Source organism: Echeneis naucrates, chromosome 8 (assembly GCF_900963305.1).
Source record: "Echeneis naucrates chromosome 8, fEcheNa1.1, whole genome shotgun sequence".
In the NCBI taxonomy this organism is placed as follows: domain Eukaryota; kingdom Metazoa; phylum Chordata; class Actinopteri; order Carangiformes; family Echeneidae; genus Echeneis; species Echeneis naucrates.
Window position 1 is genome coordinate 10632177 of NC_042518.1, and position 25124 is coordinate 10657300.

Here is a 25124-nt window from a genome sequence, read left to right on the forward strand (position 1 = left end):
CTTTAATGATCACAGTAGTTCTAAGCAAAGACATGAATGCAGCAACTTTTGTGAGAATAATTTGCATTTGCCAGCGAGAATCATGTGGATATCAAATCTTTACAGTGAACTTCTCCCATTTTGTCTAAGGAAAAATAAATGAAAATTTGTGAAACTAAACTATTTTCACTAACCAAATGTGAAAATCTGTGAATGCTCTGGTCTCAGGTAAAGATAAAAGAAATGTCTACATGAGCCAACTCACGCTCATGTAGACATTTCTTTTATCTTTATGCCTGAGGTTATATGTGCGACACTTACATTTTATATTTCAATGACCCAATGTTGTGTACTATATTGGCTCAATACGCTGATAGCTTGGTGTGACGTCGTCACGTGATCTAGTCAACAACTCAGCTGTGGTGATGGTGCCTTCATTGACCGTCGGAAATGTTGTAATTTTAAAACAACATGGAAGTCCGTAAGGGGCGGGAGGGCAGCTCGTATTACATAATATAGTCTGCCTCATTGTGTTGATATATCACTAAAAACAACTAGATTATCATCTTACATCTCATATATATTAACTTGTTGTGGGAAAAAAACATGAATATAAATATGTCTTGCCCTCTTTGCCAACTGCACCGTCAGTGTGGTGTCGCTCCTTCAAAGAAAGTGGAAAATCTGAGCTTTTTGGAGAGCATTGAAGGCAGCATGGAACAAGTGAGGAAAAAAGAGGAAGAAATCCACGTCGCCGATCTTACATCGCAGTCGTGCACCCGTGTTAATGTCGTCCATGTGTAGGCTTGTGTGAAGAAACGCCGCCCTCCGTTCAGTGGACGCCGGTGTCGATAGTGGCGGGGATAACGCCGGAGAACCGCCGGTCCTTGTTTGCTGAAAGAGGAGGAGGATAGCAGGCTAAAATGGAGCTGGAGGACGGAGTTGTGTACCAGGACGACCCGGGGACATCAGCGATGATGTCGGAGCGGGTGTCGGGCCTGGCCAGCTCCATCTACCGCGAGTTCGAGAGGCTCATCGGTAAATACGACGAGGACGTGGTGAAGGAGCTGATGCCGCTGGTCGTGGCCGTCCTGGAGAACCTGGACTCGGTGTTCGCCGAGAACCAGGAGCACGAAGTGGAGCTGGAGCTGCTGAAGGAGGACAACGAGCAGCTCATCACACAGTACGAGCGGGAGAAGGCGCTGAGGAAGCACGCAGAGGAGGTGAGCTCAATGCAGCCGGGGGCACAACAAACAGACTCCCTTTATTATTGTTTGGAGGTGAAGGATGCTTTCAGGTGCTTGCTCTCCTCCCTGCATCCTCCGAGCGGTGCGATAAGCTGCACACGTGGCCACGGAGTTCATCGGGGATGTAAACAAGGCAGCGTCGTGGCTAACGTCAGACGGAAAGGGCCCTCTCTTTGTATGAGCTGTGATTGATTCTCTGACGGGACATAAATCATCCGTCAACAAAACACAGGTCTTCACATGTTAGCTACACCTCCAACCTATCAGCTGGCCTATTGCGTCAGATAGCGAAGTCACGCCTGAGACCCTGACTGGAGTAAGAGCAGGTGAAGTGACTCAGCATTTGTAGCCGTAACTAACAGGAAAGGAGAAAAACAAAAGAAAAATAATCAGAAAATGGAGCTGGGAGGGAGGCAAGGCAACATCCCATCACAGCTTTGCCTAATCCAAACATTAACATGGTCATATGAGATGCACACACTGCCATTCCCAAGTGAAACCCATTCGTTCAAATTTTAGATTGAATAAAAAAAAAAATAATGGCAGCAAAATCCATTCCAAGTGTCACAAGGGAAAGTGCTTTCTCCACAAAAAAAAAAAAAAAAAAAGCACAACATGACCAATATCTTTGTTAATATTGTCATTGGTTAGATATTACTGAGAATCTTTGAGGTTGTAATTTACTTATTGGGAGGAATTGTGTGTGTGTGTGTGTGTGTGTGTGTATATATATATAACATCTAAATCCATATTTAGTAATTATTTTTTGTAATTTTTATGTGGAAAGTAGTTTTACATTTTGTCATTTATATGAAACCATCTAAAAGTTTTGGCTGGTGGAGTTGGTAAACTAAAAAATTTATTTTGTTCAATTCTATGGGGTTATAATATACATTTCATCTAGTTTTTATACTCCAGACTATATATCAAGTCATAAGTTATTAAGTATATTTATATGGCATATATTTATATTTTATATGGCACAAAAGAAATGTGTGGAAGTTGGCATTTTTACTTGTGGCACCTTACTGGAGTAGCACTCCGAATTTTGTAGTCTGTTTTTTAACAATATAATAAAGTTAAGAAATTTTTACTACAGACATTTCCCTCTGAAATGTAGCTGAGTTGATAGCATGATTTATTTTTGTACAAAATTCTTCACAACCCGGTTGGTGAAACAACAAAACCCAGATGTGTGTGTGCTTTTGGCTGTCAGTTTGTGAATCTTCCGCCTCCTGGCTCAGAGTCTCTATGAGGAGCAACGTGATATGACTCACACAGTCTGTCCCTGTTTGCTTTTTTGACTCAAACCATTGGCACAGCAGGGAAATGGTCCGGTAAGCTCTGGACTAGTATATTCCTCCATACACACATTGACAAAGAACCAGAGTGTCTGGATATGTGTGTGACTGTCCTGGAAGAGACTGAGAAGGAGTGAGTGGTGGAACCTCTTGGGGAGGCAAAGTATTACTTCCAGGCCATGTGCTCCTTTGTCAGAAGGTAGAAGAAAGAGCATTCCCTAGCTAGCATTTCTAGTCTCCTTTTTCAATTGTCTTGGACTTCAGTGTTCAATTCTGGCATCTCAGACTGGCCCCCCAACTTAGAAGAGCAGAAGGTGTCATGTTTCTACTTGGGGGACTGCTTCCAGATGAGATGATCAGTTAAAGCTTTAACATGTACTGACCCTTTTAGACCTTTTACTGCATTAATAGATCATTTATTTCTTCAGGTCAGCAGGTCCAGGTGGGCTCAGGCATTAAAAACAGTTTCCACTCATTTTTAAAGATATAAATGTAAAGTGAAACAGCACTAATCACTTGCTATTGATGACTCTGTGGAAGTCATTGATTTTGATTAAACCAGTTGAATGTAGCCAGCTGTTCACACATATATAATTAATCACGTTCCTGTCTTTTATATATTCTTTGCAGATAAATTTCCAAATTCTCAGGGTAACATTCCCCGAGTAACAATTATACATCCAGGAAACCAGCTACATTCAAATTTAAGAGGCTAAATCTTGTTAAATATATAACAACTGAATATGAATCAATGCAGATCTGTTTATTGACCAAAATATTGATGTTTTCAGCTCTGTTCTATGTAGTTTAATGGACATCTTGGTTTGGTAAACCTGAATGAAAGCTCAGTAGTGGACCCTTCAAATCTGTAGAAACTGAACAAAATTAATGTGATCTTGTGCTCACAACATCAATTACAGTGAGATTCATCGGTCAAGAGGAAGCAGGGCAGCCACAAAAGGTCCATGGCACAGCTGGACAGGATATGGACGCTGAGACGCACACGCAGACAAACACACACCCTTACACAACTATAGGAGAATCGGATATCCTATATGGACCTTTACGATTAGGCTCCTGCCCCTCTCGTCGTGATCCAGGCATATTTATGTATCCATTTTCATGCTAAATGTTGTTGAAAGCTCTGTTGTTGCAGTGGTTTGTTTGTCCTCACCATCCAACAGCTTTTGTTAGAATTAGCTTTGCTCTGTGGAATATAAAATGCAATATTCCAATTCTGGTTATTGCATGAAGGGTTTCATTCATTTTAGCATCAGTTGTGGACTAATTTTTTAGATGTGGAATATTGAAAGATTAGCTGCTGTTGCTCTTTATCTTTTTTTATGTGAGTTCATAAAATTGAAAGAACAGCATTAGTAACAGATTAATATCAACAAATGATTGGGCTTAAATTAAGTGCCAGGAAGTCTGACCAAGCTCTTTGGTGTGTGTGTTTTTCTGAATAGAAGTTCATCGAGTTTGAGGACACTCATGAACAGGAGAAGAAGGACCTGCAGAACCATGTGGATCGAATGGAGTCCCACTCCCGGCAACTGGAGCTCAAGATCAAGAACTATGCAGACCAGAGTAAGGATGCACAATTGACCTCATTCCTGAGCTTGTTACTCTAACTTTAACCCTAACCCTCAAACAGCCCTTTAAACACCTGGGTCTCACATTCTGCTCCTTGTGAATCTGGCTGCACTCAGAAAGTATACTGGGCTGCCGTTTTTAGACCTCAATGAGGATAGTAAATTATTTATTACAACTTGTCCCACAGTCCCCACAGAATGTGTTATCAAAAAACCGCCATGAATGACATACTTCTTTTTTTTTTTTTTAAGGATAGTCTGCTATCCCTTCTGCCATTTTTATGCTTTTTTCCACACTACCTCGTTGTTGTAGTCATTGTTCGTTGCATACACACACCCCTCTAAAACCTCCACATCCACATGCTTTCTTTTCTGTATTTGCAGGGTTAACGGTAATGGGATTATAGGATTTCTGTTATTCCCATACTCCTAATGCGGCAGTGCTTTACTGCCTATCGCATTGGTGGATTAAGAAATTGAGGCAGAGCAATTGGTTCAGATGTTGTGTCGTGTTAGAAAAAGGTTATTGGCAGGCCTGAAGTGAATCGCTCAATCAAAAAAGCAAGTGTGGAAGAAAACTAATATCTTCTCTTACATCCACTTTGGCTCAAGTGGTAACAAGACAAACCTAAGTACCTCAGTGTTTTGCTCACTCGTGAAAACTGTTAATTGTTGTCTTCTATGATTCTTGCTGTTGTTGGCAATCGTTAACTATTTTCTCTCTGTGAGAAAATCCAGAATGTACACCCTTCATATAACTATTCAGTGTGTCCAATCACTGCTCTGCCTTTCCCACTAAATGGTAAATCATTTATTCATCATAGTGGCCTCTAGGACAGAGTCTACAGCTACTGTAGTGGGAACAAGGCAACAGCCAGTAGCAGATAATGGCCAGTGGGATAGTGCTGCATAGATTTTTTTTTTAAATTTTTTTTTTTAACCACTCTACTGGCTTATGGCACTGAAGAGGCCAGCAATTTGGGGAATTTTGCTTTGTAGTTGTGTGTTTTTATTCAGGCCGGTCCTGTATTCTCACTCATCTGCACAAACACACTGAGAGCTAGGCTGAATCTTTTTTTTTTTTTTTTTTTTTAGTAATTACAGATACGTTGCTTTTATGGATTATATTGATGTGAGGCATACAACGATCTGATGCTGAAGATCTATACCTAGACACACATCTCAACCCTTTTGGCTCCTCAGGACACTTCCATGAAGATCATGAAAATTACGTTTTGCTTTAGGTGTTTTTTTTTTTTTTTTGTGGTGTACTTAAACATCCACTTAGAGAACAAATATTAAAGAAAGATTGTTATCTTATTGACCTTTTCAAAACAGATTCAAAACAGAAACTGTATGTTAATGTTCAGCCTCACATTCTGCTTCCCCACGTGAAATATTATTTTCGCACATCACTGATATAAACACACTAGAAGGATTACTTCAGACTGCAGCTATCCCTCATGCATATCCTGTTGGGCCTTGACTTCATTACATGTGTGTGAATGTGATGACTCATGATAGCAGAACGAAATCCCACGCAAGTGTCAAAATATACACAGAGGCAAGACATCATCACACAACATCCAGAAGCTTTAGCTGCTATAATTGATAGGGTACCGTCTTTGTGCAGCGGCCTGTCACTGCGTGGCTAAGGCTAAACCTAAGAGGGGATTTGGTGTTTTTGTCACCTCCTAAATTGGCCCGATTTTTAACGCTCCTGTGTCTGGTGGGTAGAGAAAAATTATTCACATGCTTTTATGTATATGACTCTGCTACATGAGAGACAAAAGTGAGGAATAAAATCCTAAAAGTTGTTTAAAGGTTTAGTAAAGTAAGATCTATAGTAGGAGTGGGAATCTTTTACTGTCTCACGATATGATTCGATTTGATTCTGATTGTTGGGGCTAAGATTCGATTCACTAATAATGCACGCGCCATAGTGGGGTCACCTGAATATGTCTAGGTTGATTGATTGGTGTAAATGCATGTGGCGGCCTGAGCAACAGGGTAGTGTAGTGGTTAATGCTGTCGCCACGCAATAAGAAAGGCGTGGTTTGATTCCCAGTGGGAGCACCTGAACATGTCAAGATTAATTGGAAACTGAAATGAGTGATGGACTGGGCTACAGCAAGGAATGGAGACCACACAAGACCAGACACTAGACCAGACTAGACAAGAGACAGGAACCCTCCACATAGACTGGAACCTGGTCTTTTTTTTTTTTTTTTTTTTTTCAGAATATCTTTTCGGAAAATTCTCAGAGGGGGTCACTAATAATGCACACCCCCCACCAGTGAAGCAGCCATCTGAGTGTTAAGTGTCAAACGAGAGTCACTCACTGAGCTTAAATGAGCTCAGCTGAGCTGAACTGAGCTTTAAATCGATACTGAATCGTAGTAAATGAGAATCGAGATTATTATATGAATCTTTTTTTTTTTTTTGGCACACCCCTAATAGTCAAGTCTTGGTGATGATCATACAACAGTTAAAATGTTTCATTTCCCTTTCGTAATTTTCACAAAAATGCACCTTTTTTTTCAATTCTGTTTTCTTGAATCACGTCTCCCAAGTTTATTTTTTGTCCTGCATTTGTAAAATGACTCCTCTCAGCTGAGCAGTGTTGTCACCTGTTTCAGTTGGCAGGTTGGAAGAACGAGAGGTGGAGCTCAAGAAGGAATACAATTCACTACATCAGAGACACACAGAGGTAAGTGGGCAAGAGAGGGGATGAAGAAAGAAAAATATTTGGAGTTATAATCGTGAATACCATTCAAATTTCCTCCGGGTCTTTTTCTTTGCCTTCTGCAGATGATCCATAACTATATGGAGCATGTAGAGAGAATCAAAATGCAGCAGATTAGTGAGACGTCAGAGTCGAGCACTGTCAGCAGAGTCAGGTAAGATCACACAGGATAAGTTTGTGCAAATGAAACTTAAGTGAAGAATCCCTTTAAGGGCTGAACCAATGAGCTGCCAGTGTGAACTTGATTGAACCTTTGCCTACAGATTGAAACACAAAAACAACAGAAACCTGATGGTTAATAAGGGTTCAACAAAAACAATGTTGAAATGTAACCAATTTTTTTTTCACCGCTGCAGGAGAGAGCGACCTCTGTCTTTGGGGATTTTCCCATCATCTGGTGGGCCATCTCTGTTAATTCCAGACCCCCAGACCAAAGCAGAGACACTGGGAACAGAGGGCTGGAGGTTCACAGACCCAACACATCCACGGTCCAACACAAGCCTCAAGGTACATGTGTTTTCTTGGCACCGCCATATGGACTTTTACCATAGCTGGTGCAAAATACTTATTCCATTGTGATATTTCCTCTCTAAAAAGAATAAACTTATGCCCGGACCATACTGCATGATACCAACCTGATGACCTAAATGAGTTTGGAAATTAATATTAGTCTGTATATCATAGATGAGCATTTGTTATCTCTGACTCAAATACTAACATGATTTTTGTGACTGTGTCGTCCTTCATTATTTTCTGATAAGCTTATGTCTTTAATTTCATTTGTGTGCCATGTTTTGTGACACAACAAATCCTGATTGTCAGATCTAAATTTTGATGATTGTAGATGATGAAGAAAACTCATTTGTAATAAAACCCATTTATTAATAGGTTTGCCAAACAAAAAGGGGGTTGAAAGGACTTCACGTTTCCAATTGTTTCGTACCTGAATATACTATCTAACTACATCCAGAAAAAGTTTAGAAGAATGTGTCCTTAGTTTACAAACATAAAACATGACTGTTGTAATCCCATTTCCTGCCTCAGTCTTTCCAGCCTTCCTGCTGGCATGGGAGGAGTTTTGCAGTTTTGGCTTTGGGTTCATTCAGAAATAGAGAGTCTTTGATAAGGTCCGGACGTGCTTAAGCGTCTTTTACTAGGCATCTAACAAGGCGATCTCTGTTTTCAGATGTCCTCCTCACCCTCCACTTCAGTCACTGATGAACATGTAAACTTCCCCCTGTGCAGCAGTTAGAATATGTCATCAAATACAATACAATCTTATGATATAATTGCAACTATTTTCTTTTTGATGCAGGCACAAATTCTGATATTTAGTTTTGTCGACGGATATGTAGCTACACCAACTTCAGCCCATGTTCAGTTCAGTCTTCTAGCACATGATAATGTTTACGTTCTGTGATCTTTGGTTTAGCTGTTTTCTGGGCAAAACAATGAAACCTTTTAGCAGTGTAGGCTACGTTTGTATCTGTGGCAGTTAGGACCTGGAGCGTTACAATGTTTTTAATTTTTTTGGTATAAACTGGGACATCAGTTCTGCGACATGGTGCATGATGGGAGCGCTGCCTCTGTATGGCTCACAGCCAGCCGCTGAAGGAGAAACAGGCTTGCTGGAATTTGATTGGCTCTTATGTAATCTGTGCCACAGGATGGTTATTGTTAGGCGGTGGCCTTTTGAACACGAGTAGCTTTGATATGCAGACGGGCTCTGAGAGTTGAGGAGAGAGCTCATATTTATTTATGGGAGTGGGTGATGTTGCACTTGCAAGTGAAAGGGAAAAACAGGTTAATGGCACCCACATGCTCGCATGCCAGCCATGATTTAATCTTCATCCACAATGATTCATAAGCAAAACCATCCCATTGGCTTGTTAGTCATAGTAATATTTTTGTATTTTTTTTTATATGTATATCTTTATATAAAAATGTACATAAATCATTGCGATTAGTCCCCTTTGAATGGATCTTAAAAAAACAGAGCCACTTAAAGGTGCGTTCATATTTTTTTGTCTATTTTAAACCAACACTGACATGCCCAATGGCTCAGAAATATTTTTTTGTGTCAGTCTAAATGATGGGGCAATCTTATGTTCCTCTCTCTATAAAAATGCATTCTAACGCTGGACTAAAGCTAAAATGACGGTTCAGCCTGAGCTAATTAGCATAGGTAAAGTCTTTTCACACTGGATTCCCTCTTTGTGTTTCTGTTTCAATTTAAAGAAAGACATCAATGTATTTCACACAGAAAGAAGTTTGTTTATTTTGTCCACCATCCCTTACACCAAAATCATTGTATTGCTTTAATATAAGACCAATCATCAAAACAATGCTGAAATATTACCTAATATCATTACAGAGTAATTTATTAATTTATATATTTAATCGCAAACATTTGAGCACAAATTTCCAAATGAAAATTCGATTTCTCCTTTCCACAGCACTATGCTGATTGAAAAGTAGTGATTACCATTGAAAAAGTAACTCTGAAATTTCCAACACAATTTCTTCAATTACAAAATTAAATGTCCAAAATTTAAATACATTTACTTTAAAATCATTTAAGACAAAGCAAAGGCAGGAAATCTTCACAGTTGAGAAGCTGGAACTGCTTAGTTTGGAAGATTTTGTAGAATATGTTTTTGTTGACTGACAAGATAATTAACTATTCCTTCCAGCTGTATAGGTTGCAGCATTAGTTAGATATGTACGAAAAATGAAGAATTCACTTGGTTAAACAATTACTAAATTATCAAGTTATCGATTGGAGTTAAGAAGCTGACACAACACAACAAATGTATTTTTCCAAACACAAAAGTATGTTTCCATTCACTTCACAAACACGCACATTTTGAGGTTTATGCATTTCTCCTGATCTGCTTCTGCACATATGAGCTTCATTCTTACTCTCCTAACCCCCCCCAAGCAGTTGGACTTTGCCGACCCCCCAAAGGAAAGGGAGGGTAAGAATGCGCAGGACTCTACTTGGGGGAATTCACTGGCTGACGACTGCAAGGTAGTTGGATGTGTGGCAGCTAGCGGAAGTGTCAGCACCTGCAGCACGTCTGCATTGCCCCGTGTGTGTGTGTGTGTGTGTGTGTGTGTGTGCGTGTTTGGGCTTCAGCAGTCTCCTCCATGCTGCTCCTTCATCTTTTCAAAAGTGTTGCCACTCGCTTTGTGCATTTATAGACCTTCACTTCACAGACCACCCTTGATAGATTGTGCCACATGCAACCATACGCTATTTGTAGTCTCCAGTGGGCTCTTCCAAAATAAGTGCACACACGAATCAGCTGTGTAACAGATAAAACTTGTTAATTATCAATCTTGTTTTATAAGTGTGGTTGCATCTGGCCCCTTTTGCTTTTCAGTTGAATTTATATTTCATGTACTTCTTTGTATTTCTGCTTCATTCATTTAGTTCTTTACCGGGCACTCATTATACAATAACATAACATTCTAGTTTTGGTGTCTTTTAATGCTCTGTGTAAGCTGTATGACATTAGATTAGACGTTAAACATTAGTTCATTAGATTCATAATTTTGATTCATAATTTTGATCTCTTCTAAACTGTTTTTGGTTTTTTGGATCCCGTCACAGTTGTGTTGTGTTCAACAGGTGCAATGGCAGCTCTCATTGTGGCCATGATATATGTTTAGTTGATGGTGTGTGAACCCCCCACCCCCTGCAATATGTGTAGCTTTGTGTCAGCTTTCAGTCTGTGTTCGTGTTGCTCATGTTTCCCCATCATACAGCTTCTGTAGTGCTTTTTAGATTTGTTCTTTTTTGTGTTCATTCACAGTGTTCCTTCAGGTTACATGGTGTTTTTCTGAGTTCCAATTTCACAAAATAAATATTGAAAAATGTATATTTTTACATTTTCAAAATTTATTTGTATTTAGAGCTAAAAGACCATTTAAAAGTTATAATTTTCGAGGAAATTGTTTGCTTTTGCTCTTCACAGTGTAAGACGTAAGGAAAATTGGACTCTTGTATCTTCTGTCATATTGTTTGTGTAGTGTATGTCGTAAATCTCTTGTTTGTGCTTTTCCAACAATGCCCATTTCAACCTCTGTTTTTACATTTGTGTTGTGAATATGTATGTTTTTATCTCTTTGCTGTGATACTGACACCTAAAAAGTGTTATTATGGCTCTTCACTTTGAGAAGCTGCCTGTAATTATTGCCATTAATTAGCCCCCTGTGTTTCCAGGATGAGTTGTCTGACTTCGCTGGCTCCAAGTCGGTCACACCCATGTCAACCACCACCTCTGACATGGAGAGGGAAGATGGGAACAGCAAGAGCACTGAGGTGCAGGCTGCCCCAGGGACCAGATCCATATCAGTGGGTAGGATCACACACCAAGTGGTGGTTTTTATGTATTTCCTTTTTTTTGCTATGCACCTACCTTGACACTAATGTTTGTGCTGTAGATTTGTAGACAAAACCTTTTTAACTTAAATCTAAAAATACCACAAGTAAAGGGACTTTCTACAGATTTGTACTCACATCTGCCTCCTTCTCTTTGATAACCTGGCATGTTTTGTGACATATGAAGGTTTGCCTGAAAATGAGGACAGCTCAGATGTACAGGACATTATTGAGTCCACCCCTGAGCTGGACATGGATCTGGCTGGATACAAACTTTGCAGGTAGTGCAAAAATAAGTTGCTGTTTGTTGTAACAAGTTTTCACAGGTTCAAGAATCATAATCTCCCCTTGTTTAATACTCCTGCAGTACCCCAACCAAGGGTATTGAGAACATGGCATTTGACCGCAATACAGACTCTCTGTTTGAGGAGTTGTCGTCTGCTGGCACTGGCCTCATAGGAGACGTGGATGAAGGGGCTGACCTGCTGGGTGAGTAAGAGCCCTATCTTCACTGGAACAAGTGTGAAAATGTGGCAGAAATCCTGTCTGATCCTTGGGGATAAATTAAATCCGGGTTGTTGAAATTTTCCATACTGAAACTGAAATGTCTCGATTCATTCATAAACAAGCTCAATGTTTGTGCAAGCGAAAAGCAATTGTAATGACGCGTGTCTCTCCTGGGTACTTACGTATTTACAGTATAGTTATACCATTTCAATTGACATTTAAGTTATTTAAGTTATTTATAATTTGGTAAGTTATTATGTTAAGTTATTTATAATTCAAGTTTTAGGTTTCTGCTAAAATCATACTGGATTTTGGAAGCACGTATCACTCTTCATGAGCACAGTGTTAATATCACACAACGAAGCATCCCTCAGTTGTATTGTTATTGTTAAGCCATCTAACAATGAATGCCCAGAAAAAAACCCATATATGGCAAATATAGAAAAGTAGTACAAGTCAATAATAAGATGGGACACAGTTCAGAGTATTTCTTTCCACTGCAGACAAAATGTAGTAGTATCACAGAGTTAATTTTATGAAATTTTCTTTTTCTTTTTTGTAAACTATTTTGACAATATAAATAATCATGAAATGAGATGCAACACTCGTGACTCTTTTGTTTTAGATTTAGTGCTGATGATAAAATCACAGGTAAGCCTAATATGAAGCCTATCATTTTCAGATTTTGTAAGTGGCCATTGTATAATAATGCTAGACTGCGGAACAAATGTGACTGTCCTTCAGGTTGTGTTGTGTTATTCATTTACATCAGATTATTTTTGGCTGCCACCAGGTTTGGATAAAAGCAGATGTCCTACTGATAGTACTAGTTTAAAACTCATTGTTACTCCAACTCCTACTGTTTGCTCCAGTGCTACACCACTTGCCATTTTTTTTACACAGTGTTAACCATCTACCCATGCTAACATCACCTCTCTCTCTCCCTGTGTCTCACCCTCTGGCTTTTGTCCATAATCCCAGTGGAGTACTCTGGTGTGTATGACCTCAAGCTTTTCCTTAGCTTAACATTCTTCTTTAATATCCCTTTGATCCATACTCATTAGTCATTTTCTGCCATATCCACCAGTGTTGCAGCTCAAAGCTTCTCTATTATGTTTGATAACAGACTTTCATTAATACACAGTTTTGGCATTTTATCTGAATTAACTACTTTTGATAAAGTTTTGTGCATGGATGATGGGGTTTAATGCTTCCTTTCTTTTTCCAGCTTGAAATATTTTTTTTTTCCGTTGTATTTTCCTCTTTTCCTCCTCTCTACTGCTGTGATTGTTGTATGCAACTAGCCTTAGAGATTCCACAGCATCTCTTCCTGTTTTGCTTGTGGAGTCAACAGCTACACATTCAGCTCTGGCTCCTCCATCATATTGTTCATTCCACTGGCTCAAACTATATCTGCATTTCTCTCTCTTTCTCTCTCTTCCTTATTCTTTTCGCCTGACTTGGATTGCATGGTTTTCTCAGACCTTAGTTTGATTGGTAAGACCTCACCTGCTCTATCCATCCTTCTCCTGTCAGTGATGTGACGTGTGCTGTAGGTATTTGTGTGTTTTGGTAGTTTGGTATGCTGCAAAATTAGTGTAAAATATCTCCTTAGGAGATATTTCACATCTTAAGTAGTGCCTTGTTGAATCTGACCTTAGTTCAAATATTGTGGTTCTTTTTAATATGTAGTGCCTATTGTATATCTTCAGTGTTCCAGCTTGTTTTTTTGATGCAGTAGAATTCTAATATCCTCATCACTTGTGCTCAGGTATGGGCCGGGAAGTTGAAAATCTCATTCAGGAGAATTCACAACTGCTCGAGACAAAGTAAGTGCAAAGCTTCATGATTTTTTGTTAAATATTTTTTTAATTGCCATTTGATTGTCCAGTTACAATATGCCTGTGGAAAAATGTACTTGAATAAAAGTATTGAATAATTATATTAATTATGCATCGCTGTCACTCTAGAAATGCCCTGAATGTGGTGAACAAAGACTTGATACTGAAGGTGGATGAGTTGACCTGTGAGAAGGAGATGTTGCAGGGAGAGCTGGAGGCTGTGCTGCAGGCCAAGACTAAGCTTGAGGACAAGTACAGGGAGCTGGAGGAGGACCTCAAGAAGTAAGCAACAGCTGAAACTTAACAATTTATAACCACAGTGCTTGTGACCAGTGAAATGGCAGCAGAGGTCATTTTGTGTACATAAAATGACAAATTTTTTTCAGGGTGCGAGTGGAAATGGAGGAAGTTAAACAGAAAACTAAAGATGAAGAAGATGTGAGTCTTCTGGAGCAAATATTTTTTCAGAGTTTGTTCTGTCTCTGCACTTAAGCTGAGCTCCAAAAACACTGAAAGTGCCTCTGTGAGGTCACATGTGGCTTTATTTGTTTGCGGCCACAGAGTGATGTGCCTACAGCCCAGAGGAAGCGGTTCACTAGAGTGGAAATGGCCAGGGTGCTGATGGAGCGAAACCAGTACAAAGAAAGACTGATGGAGCTACAGGAAGCTGTGCGATGGACAGAGATGATCAGGTACAGAAAGAGCTGCACAGTTACACATGCACATGTACACACAAGTTTTTGTTTACATTGAGGTTACCATTCTAAAGTTCTACCTTTTTGTATTTTAAAACTTCTTTAGGGCCTCAAGGGAAACCCCAGCACTCACAGAAAAAAAGAAATCCAGCATCTGGCAATTGTGAGTCCACTCAAATGAAGTCTTTCTCCAGTAAATGTTCTAGATCTATAAGGGCTCTAGTTTTTACAGTTTTCAAAGTTAATTTCTGTGACATTTCCCCCAAATTATTCAAATGTTTTTTTCCCCTCATCTCTTCCATGATGTTCTATTGAATTGGCAGCATTAGGTAAACATGGTTTAATAAACCCTCTCCCTGCCCTCCACTGACACAGAACTGCTCCTCCATTACAAATGAATCCAATTTGATGTCTCTCTCTCCATAATCTTTTCCCCGTGCAGTGCATCAGTTGTTGTTATCACTATCTGCTCAGACATGACTCTCCCTGTGGCCCATGGGCTCTCCTGTCTCCTGCCTGTTGTGTGTATCTTTGATGTTTTCCCCCTCTCTTAGCTCAAAGAATGCTAAAGAGGGGCAGCAGCCTTAAGACATGTTCAGGTTATGTCCAGTTGTAATGACAGCTCAGTTGGCTTTTTTACATAAAAAATTTTTGAACAGATTTTAGTGGATGCCCTACAGTGGTAAGCTAAGAACCTCATGTGGTATTTGATTTCAGTTGCAAAAAGTCCAGGTTGTGACACGATAACGTATAATCATAACTATGGAATTTTGATGTTTACTTCAGCAGCTGCAATTTACTTTAATTTTTATATCCACATATTAAATTTGATTTGGGTAATGGGTATTTTCTTTTTTTTTTTTTTTTTTTTTTTTTTTTTTTTTTACAGTTACCAGTGACACTGAAATTAAGTGTAACTTTCACTGCTCATGGTGAAAATATCTCCTCATATAGCTCTGACACTTTGTGGTAAAGGCAGAAATAGGAGTTGATCTGAAGTAGGATACAGTTATACCACAGCTCCCAGCATGCTTTTCTTAAGCGTACAGTCAGTGTTGGTAATAGTTTCTTGGTTGTCTGGTTGGTTGGTGACATCCACTCCCTTGCTTTTTCCCTGCACTTCTGTCGGCTCTGTTTCCCTTTTGGCTTTCTGTAACTTCACTACCTGCAGCTTCAGCAGACTGTTTAGCTCCTCATCCAGTGGACCGACTATGAAGAAGGCGGAGTCCCAATCCAATGTGAAGTACAACACCCCGGGCAGCATGGTAAAGAGGAGCAGCACCTTCTCCCAGTTCCCTACAGAGAAGTCTAAGACCTTTGACTTCTTGAATGAAGAGTGAGTAATGGAGTCAAGTAACTGAGTTTGGTCCTTTTTTATTCCGTTGAGTGTGTTTAGCAAAAACAACAAAATGTGAAGCTTGTGTCCGACAGATTCCAACCATGTTATTTTCAAATAACGGTGAAGCTGATAATATTGTGTCTGCTTCTGCTTCTCTAGAAAGGACCTGTGCAGTTCACCATCACGTAAAGAGCAGAAGAGAGCCCAGTACAGACAGGTCAAGGCCCACATGCAGAAGGAGGATGGACGAGTCACTGCTCACGGCTGGAGCCTGCCCAGCAAATGCAAGGTGAGCATCTATCATATTGATCTGGGCTATTCATTTGGCTCAGTTAAATTTGCTGCACTCTTCTGATTTGTTTACCTGTCCACCAGACAGGTTTGACCCTTTTTGAGGTAGTTGCGGCTTAAAATCTTCCATATTCTGGGACTCAATATTAGGCATTCAAATCAATTTTACTCCAAAGGTTTTCTGAGAGAGCTGTGTTGATTATGTCACCTTTTTGTCTAAATATATGTGAAACTCTATTTCAAAAGTATTTTGCTTTTACATGTGCTGCTTTTACGTCAACAGGTGGCAAATGGACAGGTTGAGCACAAAATGGATCTACCTGTACCGGTTTACTTGAAACCTCTGGATCAGAAAGATGCTTCTATGAAGGTACATTATTAAATAAAACCCTACTTAGACAGAACATACTATGTAGCTTTGTGTGCATTTCCTTGAATTGTGACGATTGTACATTTCTTGTCTGTCTCCCAGCTGTTGTGTGCTGCAGGGGTCAACCTGTCTGGAGGGAGAATATCAGAGCTTAATAAACAGATTAAAGGTTCTCAGAGTAGCCTGGCCCAGCTGGAGCACGAGAGTAAGGTGAGAGTAAGCATTTTAAGGCTTTTCTATTCCTGGTCTTTTTTTGCTATAATTATTATTATACAGAGCTACAATTGGGTACAATCAGTCATTCAAATCTATTCTTTAGGACGTTGGCTGATTTTTTTTTTTTTTTTTTTTTTTATTGTCATCAAGGATCAGGATAAGGTGGAGCAAGAGAAGGACAAGGAGCTGATACTTCAGGATGAGACCTCCAGCAGGGTGTGGGTGTGCACCAGCACCCACTCCTCCACTAAAGTTATGGTGCTGGATGCCAGTCAGCCTTCTGACCTACTTGACAGCTTCTACGCCTGTAACACCCTTGTCGTCTGCATTGCCAGTGTACCAGGTATGTTTTTTGTTTGCTGATGTTGTGATAATGGATTTCTTTCTCTTCATTTCATCATCTATAACTGCTTTGTTCCTGTTTGATTAGATCAGCTCGAACATTGTTTCATTGGTCTGTGTGTCCTTTTGTCTTTTTTCTTTTTAAACAGGGGTGTTAGAGACGGATTATCCAGCAGGTGAGGATGTACCTCAGGACCTTGATGCTAGCCAAGGTGATGGGGTGTCACTGGCTGGTAGTGTGGCCAGTGTGGGGTCAACAGGCAGTGATGGTGCTATGTCAGCTGAGGGGACCACCGCCATCCCCCAGACGGCGAGCTCAGGTGTCACGGACCAACCGGCCGAACACACTGCCATCTCTGGCTCAGGTAGTTTTCCACTGAAAAAATTAATGCTATCTACATTTACAAAGCTTAAAGAAGCCAGGGTCACTCCTCCAACATCAAGGATCCAGGACAACTAACCTTGTCTATTTAACTTTCTCACAAAACCTTTACCAATCATTGTTTCTCCCCTTTTCTTGCACATTGCCCATAGTTGAGCTATCCAGAGAGACCAGTCCAGCAGAAGATGGCATACCTACGGCAGAAGAGGCAACTGAAGCAACGGAGGCTACTGCAGGTGTAGGAGAAGAAGGAGAGGAAGACCAGGAAGCCGATCAAAATCAGCCAGGAATCTACACGGAACATGTGTTTACTGACCCTCTGGGGGTGGGACCCACTGACTCTTCTCCCACTAGCATGCACAGGTGAGGAAAGAGCTGTTTTGGTTAAAAGATTCTTCCAGAAAGTCTATGGCTCAGGTGAGTATGATCCTAAACTGGCCAAAAAACCTTCAACCTTAATTAGATAAAATTACTTTTCTATACCCTGATAATGATAAAATGTGTATTCACTTGGACATTGTATTATAGAGGGCCTAAGATATTTGATTATATTTATTTTTATATATATATGTCATAAATGCCTGATTAAAATTTGAGGACCAACATTTACACAACAAACAGACAAATTATTGACCAATGTGGGATTATTACACATTAAAAGAAACCACAAACAACAACAATCATCTTTAGGTCACGTTCACGGTCACCTGGCTTTTTCCTGTCAGCAGTGTCTCTATTCTGACCACACCTCTGTGTCAAATATTTACTATATTACAATGTCACTTTGGCAGAGGCCTCAAAAAATAAAAATGCAGGATTGTAAACCACATAGCTGTTGCCTGCTGAAGCTTCTATTTTCTGTGATCCAGGGGCTCCGGGCAAGATGGAGTGACCTCAGCGTCAGAAAATTCAGACCCATCAGAGACTGATGTTCTGAGGATGAGCAGCGCCCTCCCAACCATGTGGCTGGGAGCTCAAAACGGCTGGTGAGGAGTGACATTGGCCACTAGAGGAAGCTATTAGAACAGCAAAGATAAGGGCTGGCCCTCACAGTTAATATCGATGACAGCACTGCAATGCATATCTTTCTATTCATCCTTTACCAGTTGTATTTTGATCTCTTCATTTGAAATCACCTCATCATAAACCTTCTGCTTAGCTATTCCTTACCTGTCTGTCCTTTCACTTTCAAGCCTGTATGTCCACTCATCTGTGGCACGATGGAGGAAGTGTCTCCACGCCATCAAGCTGAAAGATGCCATCCTCAGCATAGTGTGCGTATGAAGTCGGATGTATAGTTATTGGACACAGGTTGGACACAGAAAAGAATGACCAAATGCCTTCGTGTCTTACAGACATGTCAAAGGGAGAGTCTTGGTGGCGTTGGCTGATGGGACTTTAGCAATTTTCCGTAGAAGCAATGGTAAGTCTGTGGTGTAGCACTCCCAGTATTAAGACAAAATCTGAACTTTTGTATTTTAATCTGTACTTTTAATTTATGTTGATGTTAATAGACAATTTCATTAATTCATCTTCAGATTTATGTGGTTGCAACAATTTTTCCCAAAACCTCAGCTCCACATTTCATCCCACTAAGACCTCAATTTGAAGTTTCTTTATTTCACTCCAGCTGATGGTCAGTGGGACCTAACCAATTACCACTTGTTGGATCTGGGCCGGCCCCACCACTCCATGCGCTGTCTGACTGTCGTCCATAACAAGGTGTGGTTTGGCTACAGGAACAAGATCTATGTCATCCAGCCCAAGGCAATGAGGATAGAGGTACATCTGTCAAAACAGCCTATAATTCTTAGAAATGTCACTTTTTTTCTCCTGTAAACATAGTTTTCTTAAAATTTATTGCAGATAAAAAGATATCTCTTATAATGACATTTACAACTATTAAATTTAACATTTGCCCATTATTCTAACATCACATCATCTTACTTGCCATGCCAAGCAGAAATCATTTGATGCTCATCCTCGCAAAGAGAGCCAGGTGCGACAGCTGGCCTGGGTTGGAGACGGGATCTGGGTGTCCATCCGACTGGATTCAACCCTGCGCTTGTTTCACGCCCACACTTACCAGCACCTCCAGGATGTGGACATCGAGCCCTACGTCAGCAAGATGCTCGGTATTTATACTGTTACATGCAACTAGTCTCTTCTCTGACCTCACACCTGATATTTTCCTTCTGTTGCTGCTTCATATTATGTAATAGCATTTTATGCGTGAATTCAGTGGCGTACTAACAGTAATTACAGTGTTATAGAGTAAAATGTGAGATTGCCATCTGTGTGGTGTTGATAGAATTTATACCTTTTCATTCATGGCAAACAATTGCATGCTCTGTGTCTTGTGCAGGTACAGGTAAACTGGGCTTCTCCTTTGTGAGAATCACTGCTCTCGTGGTGTCCTGCAGTCGTCTATGGGTGGGGACAGGAAATGGTGTCATCATCTCAATCCCGCTCTCTGAAGGTATCCCACTCCTGCACCACATCAACAGCACCATCAGCTTTTCAAAATGTCCAGTTCTATTGTCTTGGGCCGTGGCGTATATCTGTGTGTTTCATTAGGAAAGCTCAGTCGGGTGTAGGGTCTCATATTTGAACGATGATTTGCACAAAGCGTAAATCAGCTGAGGATATGGCCCACATATGTCTTTTGTACGCTTTATATTTGTTGCTAGGAAAATATTAAGATCAAAATATGTAAAAAACGAATTCCAAATAAAAAGACGTATGATTTGAACAAAAGCATTATAGCTAGTGGGGACAGGGGGCTCACACTCATACCCCGCGCTGCCACCTTCCACTTGTTTATTCATATTCCAGCTCTACTTCAGACTTTAGGAGGGCTCAGATCTTCAGCGTGGACACTGAGGTGCCTCAGGGAGGATTTAACATCATACTATACAGCCTCAGCTCTTTTCTCTCTGGCTTTTTTAACCTCCTTCTAGATCTTTGCTCCCACCCATTCTCTCTGTCTGTTCCCACTACATGTCCTCATCATCATGTTTTTCTTCAGGCTGCAACCCCAGGTACTACTTGTTGAATAAAAGACGACTGGGTTGCCATGGATACGGATCTCATAGGCGCTGTGTAGCTGACGCAAAATCCGTTTGACAGGTTTTTGCTGCACGGCTCTGCTCTCAGCGGAAATAGGAGCGAGCTTAGGTCCTGATTCTCCCCAACCTGTCGATTCTCTCCTCCAGGTTTTACTGAAGGTCTCTCTTTCTGCATGGGTGTCTTACTTTGTCTCTGCTTTCACAAACAATGATGGCAAACAGGCTCCTCTGCTCTCAGACTGACATGAACTATAGACCACTTTTTCTGAGTGTCTGCTTATTACACTGCTGTGCCTAATTTCTGGGTGGGGAATCAGCTCCACGCTGTTGTATAAATGTACATCTGTGTGGGTGTGTGTATATTTGTGCCTTAGTGAGCAATAAACACTGACTTCTTGATGCATTCACTGCTCTCAACCTGAGAATCTAACCAAAGATCTCACTTTCTGTTTTTTGTCCTCGTTTTCCACATTCATACATTCAGAAATTTCTAGCTTGTGCCTTTACATGAATTCATATGTTATGTTAATTGTTGATGAAATGTAACATTTTCCTTTTGACAGCAGTATCTTTTATTAATATCTTTCTCTTTTATTCTGCAGCCAACAAGACAACGGGACCAGTGCCAAATCGTCCCGGCAGCGCTGTGCGGGTGTACGGTGATGACAGTTCAGACTGCACCATGCCAGGCAGCTTTGTGCCATATTGTTCCATGGCTCACGCCCAGCTGTGTTTCCATGGACATCGAGATGCTGTCAAGTTCTTTGTCACAGTGCCAGGTAAGTGACCTGTGCAGAGCAAAAAACTGTGACGTGACATGGCAAAAACAAATGCTGCAAAATGAATAACAATTAATCATCGAAAATGAGCAGCTGTGTGTGTGAGTCATATTTTCCATCTGATATGATATAAACAGACGGGCTGTTTTGTATTTGTTACTTGTAGGTAGAATGAAATGATTGAAGAAGAAAAAGTAAACTGCAATTATTTTGATAATTGATTAAAGGGTTCAATAATTTTTCAAGAAAATCAGCTTGACTGCAGCTTCACTGGTCTGACATTTAAATTTTTTTTTTCTCTTTTTGTATATATAGTTTTATATTGTTATATTATTTTTTTTTACTATCTCTAAATAATTGTGTAAGAGTTTGGATGGGGAACTGGTAGTTCTTTTCTCTACTTTGTGATAGTCAACTTTTTTAACTTTTAACTTTAAAAAATGTAAATAAAAATTAACTCATAGCTTCTTTATTTTTCTTTTTCATAGGACAGGCAATGCCGCCTCCAGGTAGCGCTGATTCAGGCTCAGATGACCCTGTATCTGAATCCTCTGACACAACAACCTCTGAGCCCAAAAAATACCTGGTCATGAGTGGAGGTGAAGGCTACATTGACTTCAGAATGGGTGAGTGCACTGTGTCCTGTACGTACATTTTTTTAGGTTGCATTTGGAAAATAATGCAGCTGATTCTGCTCTGTGCTACTGTTGAAACTCCTTGAAAAACATCCACCACCTCCGGTGACCCAGCTGGTAGGCTGTTTGTTTGACTCGTCATCTTCCTCCTCAGGTGACGAAGGCGGTGAGTTGGACGGTTTATCAGAGCGGACAGCCAGCCCGCAGTCAGCACCCACTAAGGCTGAGCAGAGCCACCTCATCGTCTGGCAGGTCACAACTTCTCATGATTGAAAAAACAAAACAAAAAACTCAGCAGACTGATATGTCAATGCCAGGGCCACCCTCCAAACCCCGCATGCCCTCTTCTCAGTTTTTAATTTGATATTACTGATTGTTCTTAATACCTGAGTAGTTGGATACTTTGTAAAAAAAACAAACAAACAAAACAAAACCCTGATTATTTTTACTCCATGTTTTTGTACAGTTTATTCTTTATGAATTTAAAATACTTAAGGTGAGGTTCATGTTAATTTAAAGAATACGTCCACGGTTTAAGTGTTCCCCTTTGCTGGGTTGCATGTGGGAAAAGGTGCACACAGGAAAAAGGCCAAGTTAGCTGTGCATAAAATCTGAGGTTTCAGGTAATGTACATACATTGTTTGTCCCCCAAGTGTTACGAATGGTTTTGATGTGAAAAGACAAAAGGGAAAAGCACTTGAAGGATTTCTGCAATGTTTAAAAGCCAGAGCAGGAAGTTTTGATTTGACCTAAATAGTATTTTACATTATACACATTAAGACTTTTACATTTGTAAATCATGTCTATACATGTGTGAGCATCTGATGTGTGAATGCATTCGCTGATTTCCCTCCTGTGTTTAGCATTTTTTTATTATCTTATCAGTAGGGCTGGGTGTCAAAATGCAAACAGAATATCAAGAGGTTCAATTGTTTGAATGTGTTTTCTGAGGCTGATATCTCTTCTCTGCTGTTGGATTATTAGAAAAGCAGCTTGCACATACAAGTGGTCCAAAAAAACATTTACTCTTATTGAGCAAGGCTGTACGATAAAACATCATCCGAGAGTTTGTATTAATATCAACATGTGATCCCTATTTGCAGCAGGATTACGTCTGAGCAGTTTGGGCACTTTAGTTTTACCTGTGAGTAGGTGACCCAGCTTACTGTTCAATAGGTTAGAATAAGTCTGGGGAAAGAGGAAAATCCTGTAAACTGTCCAACTGTGCGTGTGTGTGTGTGTGTGGATGTGCCTGCGCCTGCCCAGCCGTTTTAAACTAAATCCTCATCTGTCGTTTGAGGAGAATCTGCCTGTGCCACCAGCTTGGTGCTTCCTGTCTGCTTCAGCTCATCAGCACTTTAAAATGTTAGATGTTAGTCGCTTGAGGTTTGGAAGAACACCCTCAGTAACGTACACTACACTCCTGTGTGTGCTAATTGTGTAAAGGGAACAAAATATACACATATTTGTGGCGAGTCAGCACCCTAGTAACCAAAGGACAGAAGAAGAAGCACCGTGAAACTGACTATCCCCTTTTGTTTTTCATCTTTTCTCTTATGGGTCTAATAAGTTATATACGTATATCTAATTGGGAATAAACTTGAATAAGGGAATCGGAAAGAAGATAACATTTTGTGTGGCACCTTCTAATGAACATGCACACAGCACTAAAGAGAGTCTCGCCTGACTTCCTCATCATTTCTTATGTTGTTACGAAGACATTTGGAGACCTGCAAGGCAAATAGTGTCAGTGTTTTCTCTTGCTCTGGGCATTGTGTGTGTTTTGTGTTCATCTTTGACACCCTTTTATTTAGTAAGGATTTTCTTGACTCTAACATAATGAAGGATACCAATAGGTGTTTTAATTTGTGATTTTGTATCTCAGAAGTTTGGCCAAAATTGGTCTTAAGTCCATTTCAAAATTATAACTTTATATTGTGTTTTTGCCATTCCAGTATTTATTTCCTGTTATCGAGCCTATGTAGGTTCAGAATGTAACTTTTTACATGAACAAAATATAATAGGATACTATTATGAACGAAATAGTCCAATGAGTTTACATGATTGTTAGTAATTGTTAAATGAAATAGATCAGTGTCATCATGGTGGAGATATTTCACCCAGCCTACGATCAAAGTGTGCAAACAATAACTTGGTGGTTTTCAAACAACACATTCATCTACTAAGCTATGCATGTTTTTTAAGAGAACACTGCTATGTTATCAGCTAATATCTCTGTTTATTGCCACCGTTTTGGGTGGGATGGATGTCTATAATGTGTGTGTGTGTGTGTGTGTGTGTGTGTGTGTGTACATAGGGGTTTGAACGCAGGACGCGGTGTGTCAGTGTGTGGTTGATTTCTGCAAAAGTGCAGTGTATGTGTGCTCACTGTATGTCCATCTGTAACACTCAGAGACTGGTCACATTTATCCATTGTACTGCCATGATGGTGGTCTTTCTGGTCAGTGTTTGCTAAAACAGCATCATAGCCTTATTTTTAACAATCTATTAAATCAGTTTCATGGAGAAGTTCCTGTACTCATGTGTCTCATTGTGATTAAATGCATTTGTTCACATTTAATCCCAAGCCCAGTGTGGCAAAGCATTTTAAAGCTGGTGGAAAATCTTTGAAACATGACATTTATTTTCTGCCATAACAGCAACGACTCTGGTTATTTTTACTTGGTGTATTTGCTTGCAATGGGTGTGGTTCTTGTACTAAAAGATAATGTCATATACCTCTGTGCACCAATCGAAATTCAGCAACATTTGTATACTCAAGCCGATTGCCAATTGTTGGGTTCACCTCAATCCAATTAGATAAAATTTTGTCCAAAATAAACAGTGCTTTTGATTTAAAAAAAAACAAACAAACAAACAAAAAAGTTTTGTAAACATCCAGTGAGAATCTAAGCAATAATATAGCAGTAAGATGATTTTATATGAGCGTAGAACAAACCTCATATGTGCGTGTTCAAACCTTAACGGCACAGGGTCAGCCCATAATGAGCTGACAGTGTTGTGGTGTTCAGGTGGAAGAGAAGTCAAACTCTACACACCACTGTGCATGTCACTAGATACACTATTTGAAAGGAAAATCACAAGACATTTAGATTCGATGATCATCAAGTTGAATAAGGACTGAACAACGAACTACACTGATCCGTACTACCACCAGGTGGTGCTGCATGTCTTTTTCTTTCCCTTTTTTTTTTTTTTTAATAGCCTGGCACATCCTCGCAGTTCCACAGCAACTTAGTCAAATATGATTTGCATCTGCGTTTTTTTTTTTTTAAGACATAAAGCCTTTTTCATGATACAACTGCGCAACAGTACATGTCACGTTAAATAAAATTTCACAGATGAGCAATGGCTTATTTATCTCTTCTTTTTTTCCACTCTCTTGT

At 40.0% G+C, this 25124-nt stretch overlaps 1 protein-coding gene across 2 annotated transcripts; it reads left to right on the forward strand.

Annotated features, from left to right (window-relative positions):
• Window positions 1-701: 701 nt before the first annotated feature.
• On the forward strand, window positions 702-24875 carry spag9a (sperm associated antigen 9a). 2 transcript variants are annotated; one of them, XM_029508166.1, is made up of 31 exons: window positions 702-1202; window positions 3994-4114; window positions 6759-6829; window positions 6931-7019; window positions 7222-7372; window positions 9807-9896; window positions 11094-11229; window positions 11440-11533; window positions 11620-11741; window positions 12741-12752; window positions 13531-13588; window positions 13730-13882; window positions 13987-14038; window positions 14162-14292; window positions 14402-14458; window positions 15467-15631; window positions 15794-15923; window positions 16209-16295; window positions 16398-16505; window positions 16662-16854; window positions 17003-17218; window positions 17388-17598; window positions 18105-18221; window positions 18429-18509; window positions 18591-18658; window positions 18866-19017; window positions 19199-19370; window positions 19601-19714; window positions 20906-21082; window positions 21571-21708; window positions 21872-24875. In XM_029508166.1, the coding sequence occupies exons 1-31, from the start codon at window positions 903-905 to the stop codon at window positions 21988-21990; spliced, it is 3885 nt and encodes a 1294-aa protein (XP_029364026.1). In that variant the 5' UTR covers window positions 702-902; the 3' UTR covers window positions 21991-24875. The 2 variants fall into 2 exon arrangements, with proteins under 2 accessions (XP_029364026.1, XP_029364028.1); XM_029508168.1 differs by lacking the exons at window positions 9807-9896; window positions 12741-12752.
• Window positions 24876-25124: the final 249 nt, after the last annotated feature.

Bases quoted from the DNA above. Each gene is read 5' to 3' on its own strand.
- spag9a (XM_029508166.1), top strand. From the start codon at position 903: ATGGAGCTGGAGGACGGAGTTGTGTACCAGGACGACCCGGGGACATCA. The intron at 16,506-16,661 runs GTGAGAGTAAGC...ATTGTCATCAAG, and splicing joins AGCTGGAGCACGAGAGTAAG to GATCAGGATAAGGTGGAGCA. The intron at 16,855-17,002 runs GTATGTTTTTTG...CTTTTTAAACAG, and splicing joins CTGCATTGCCAGTGTACCAG to GGGTGTTAGAGACGGATTAT.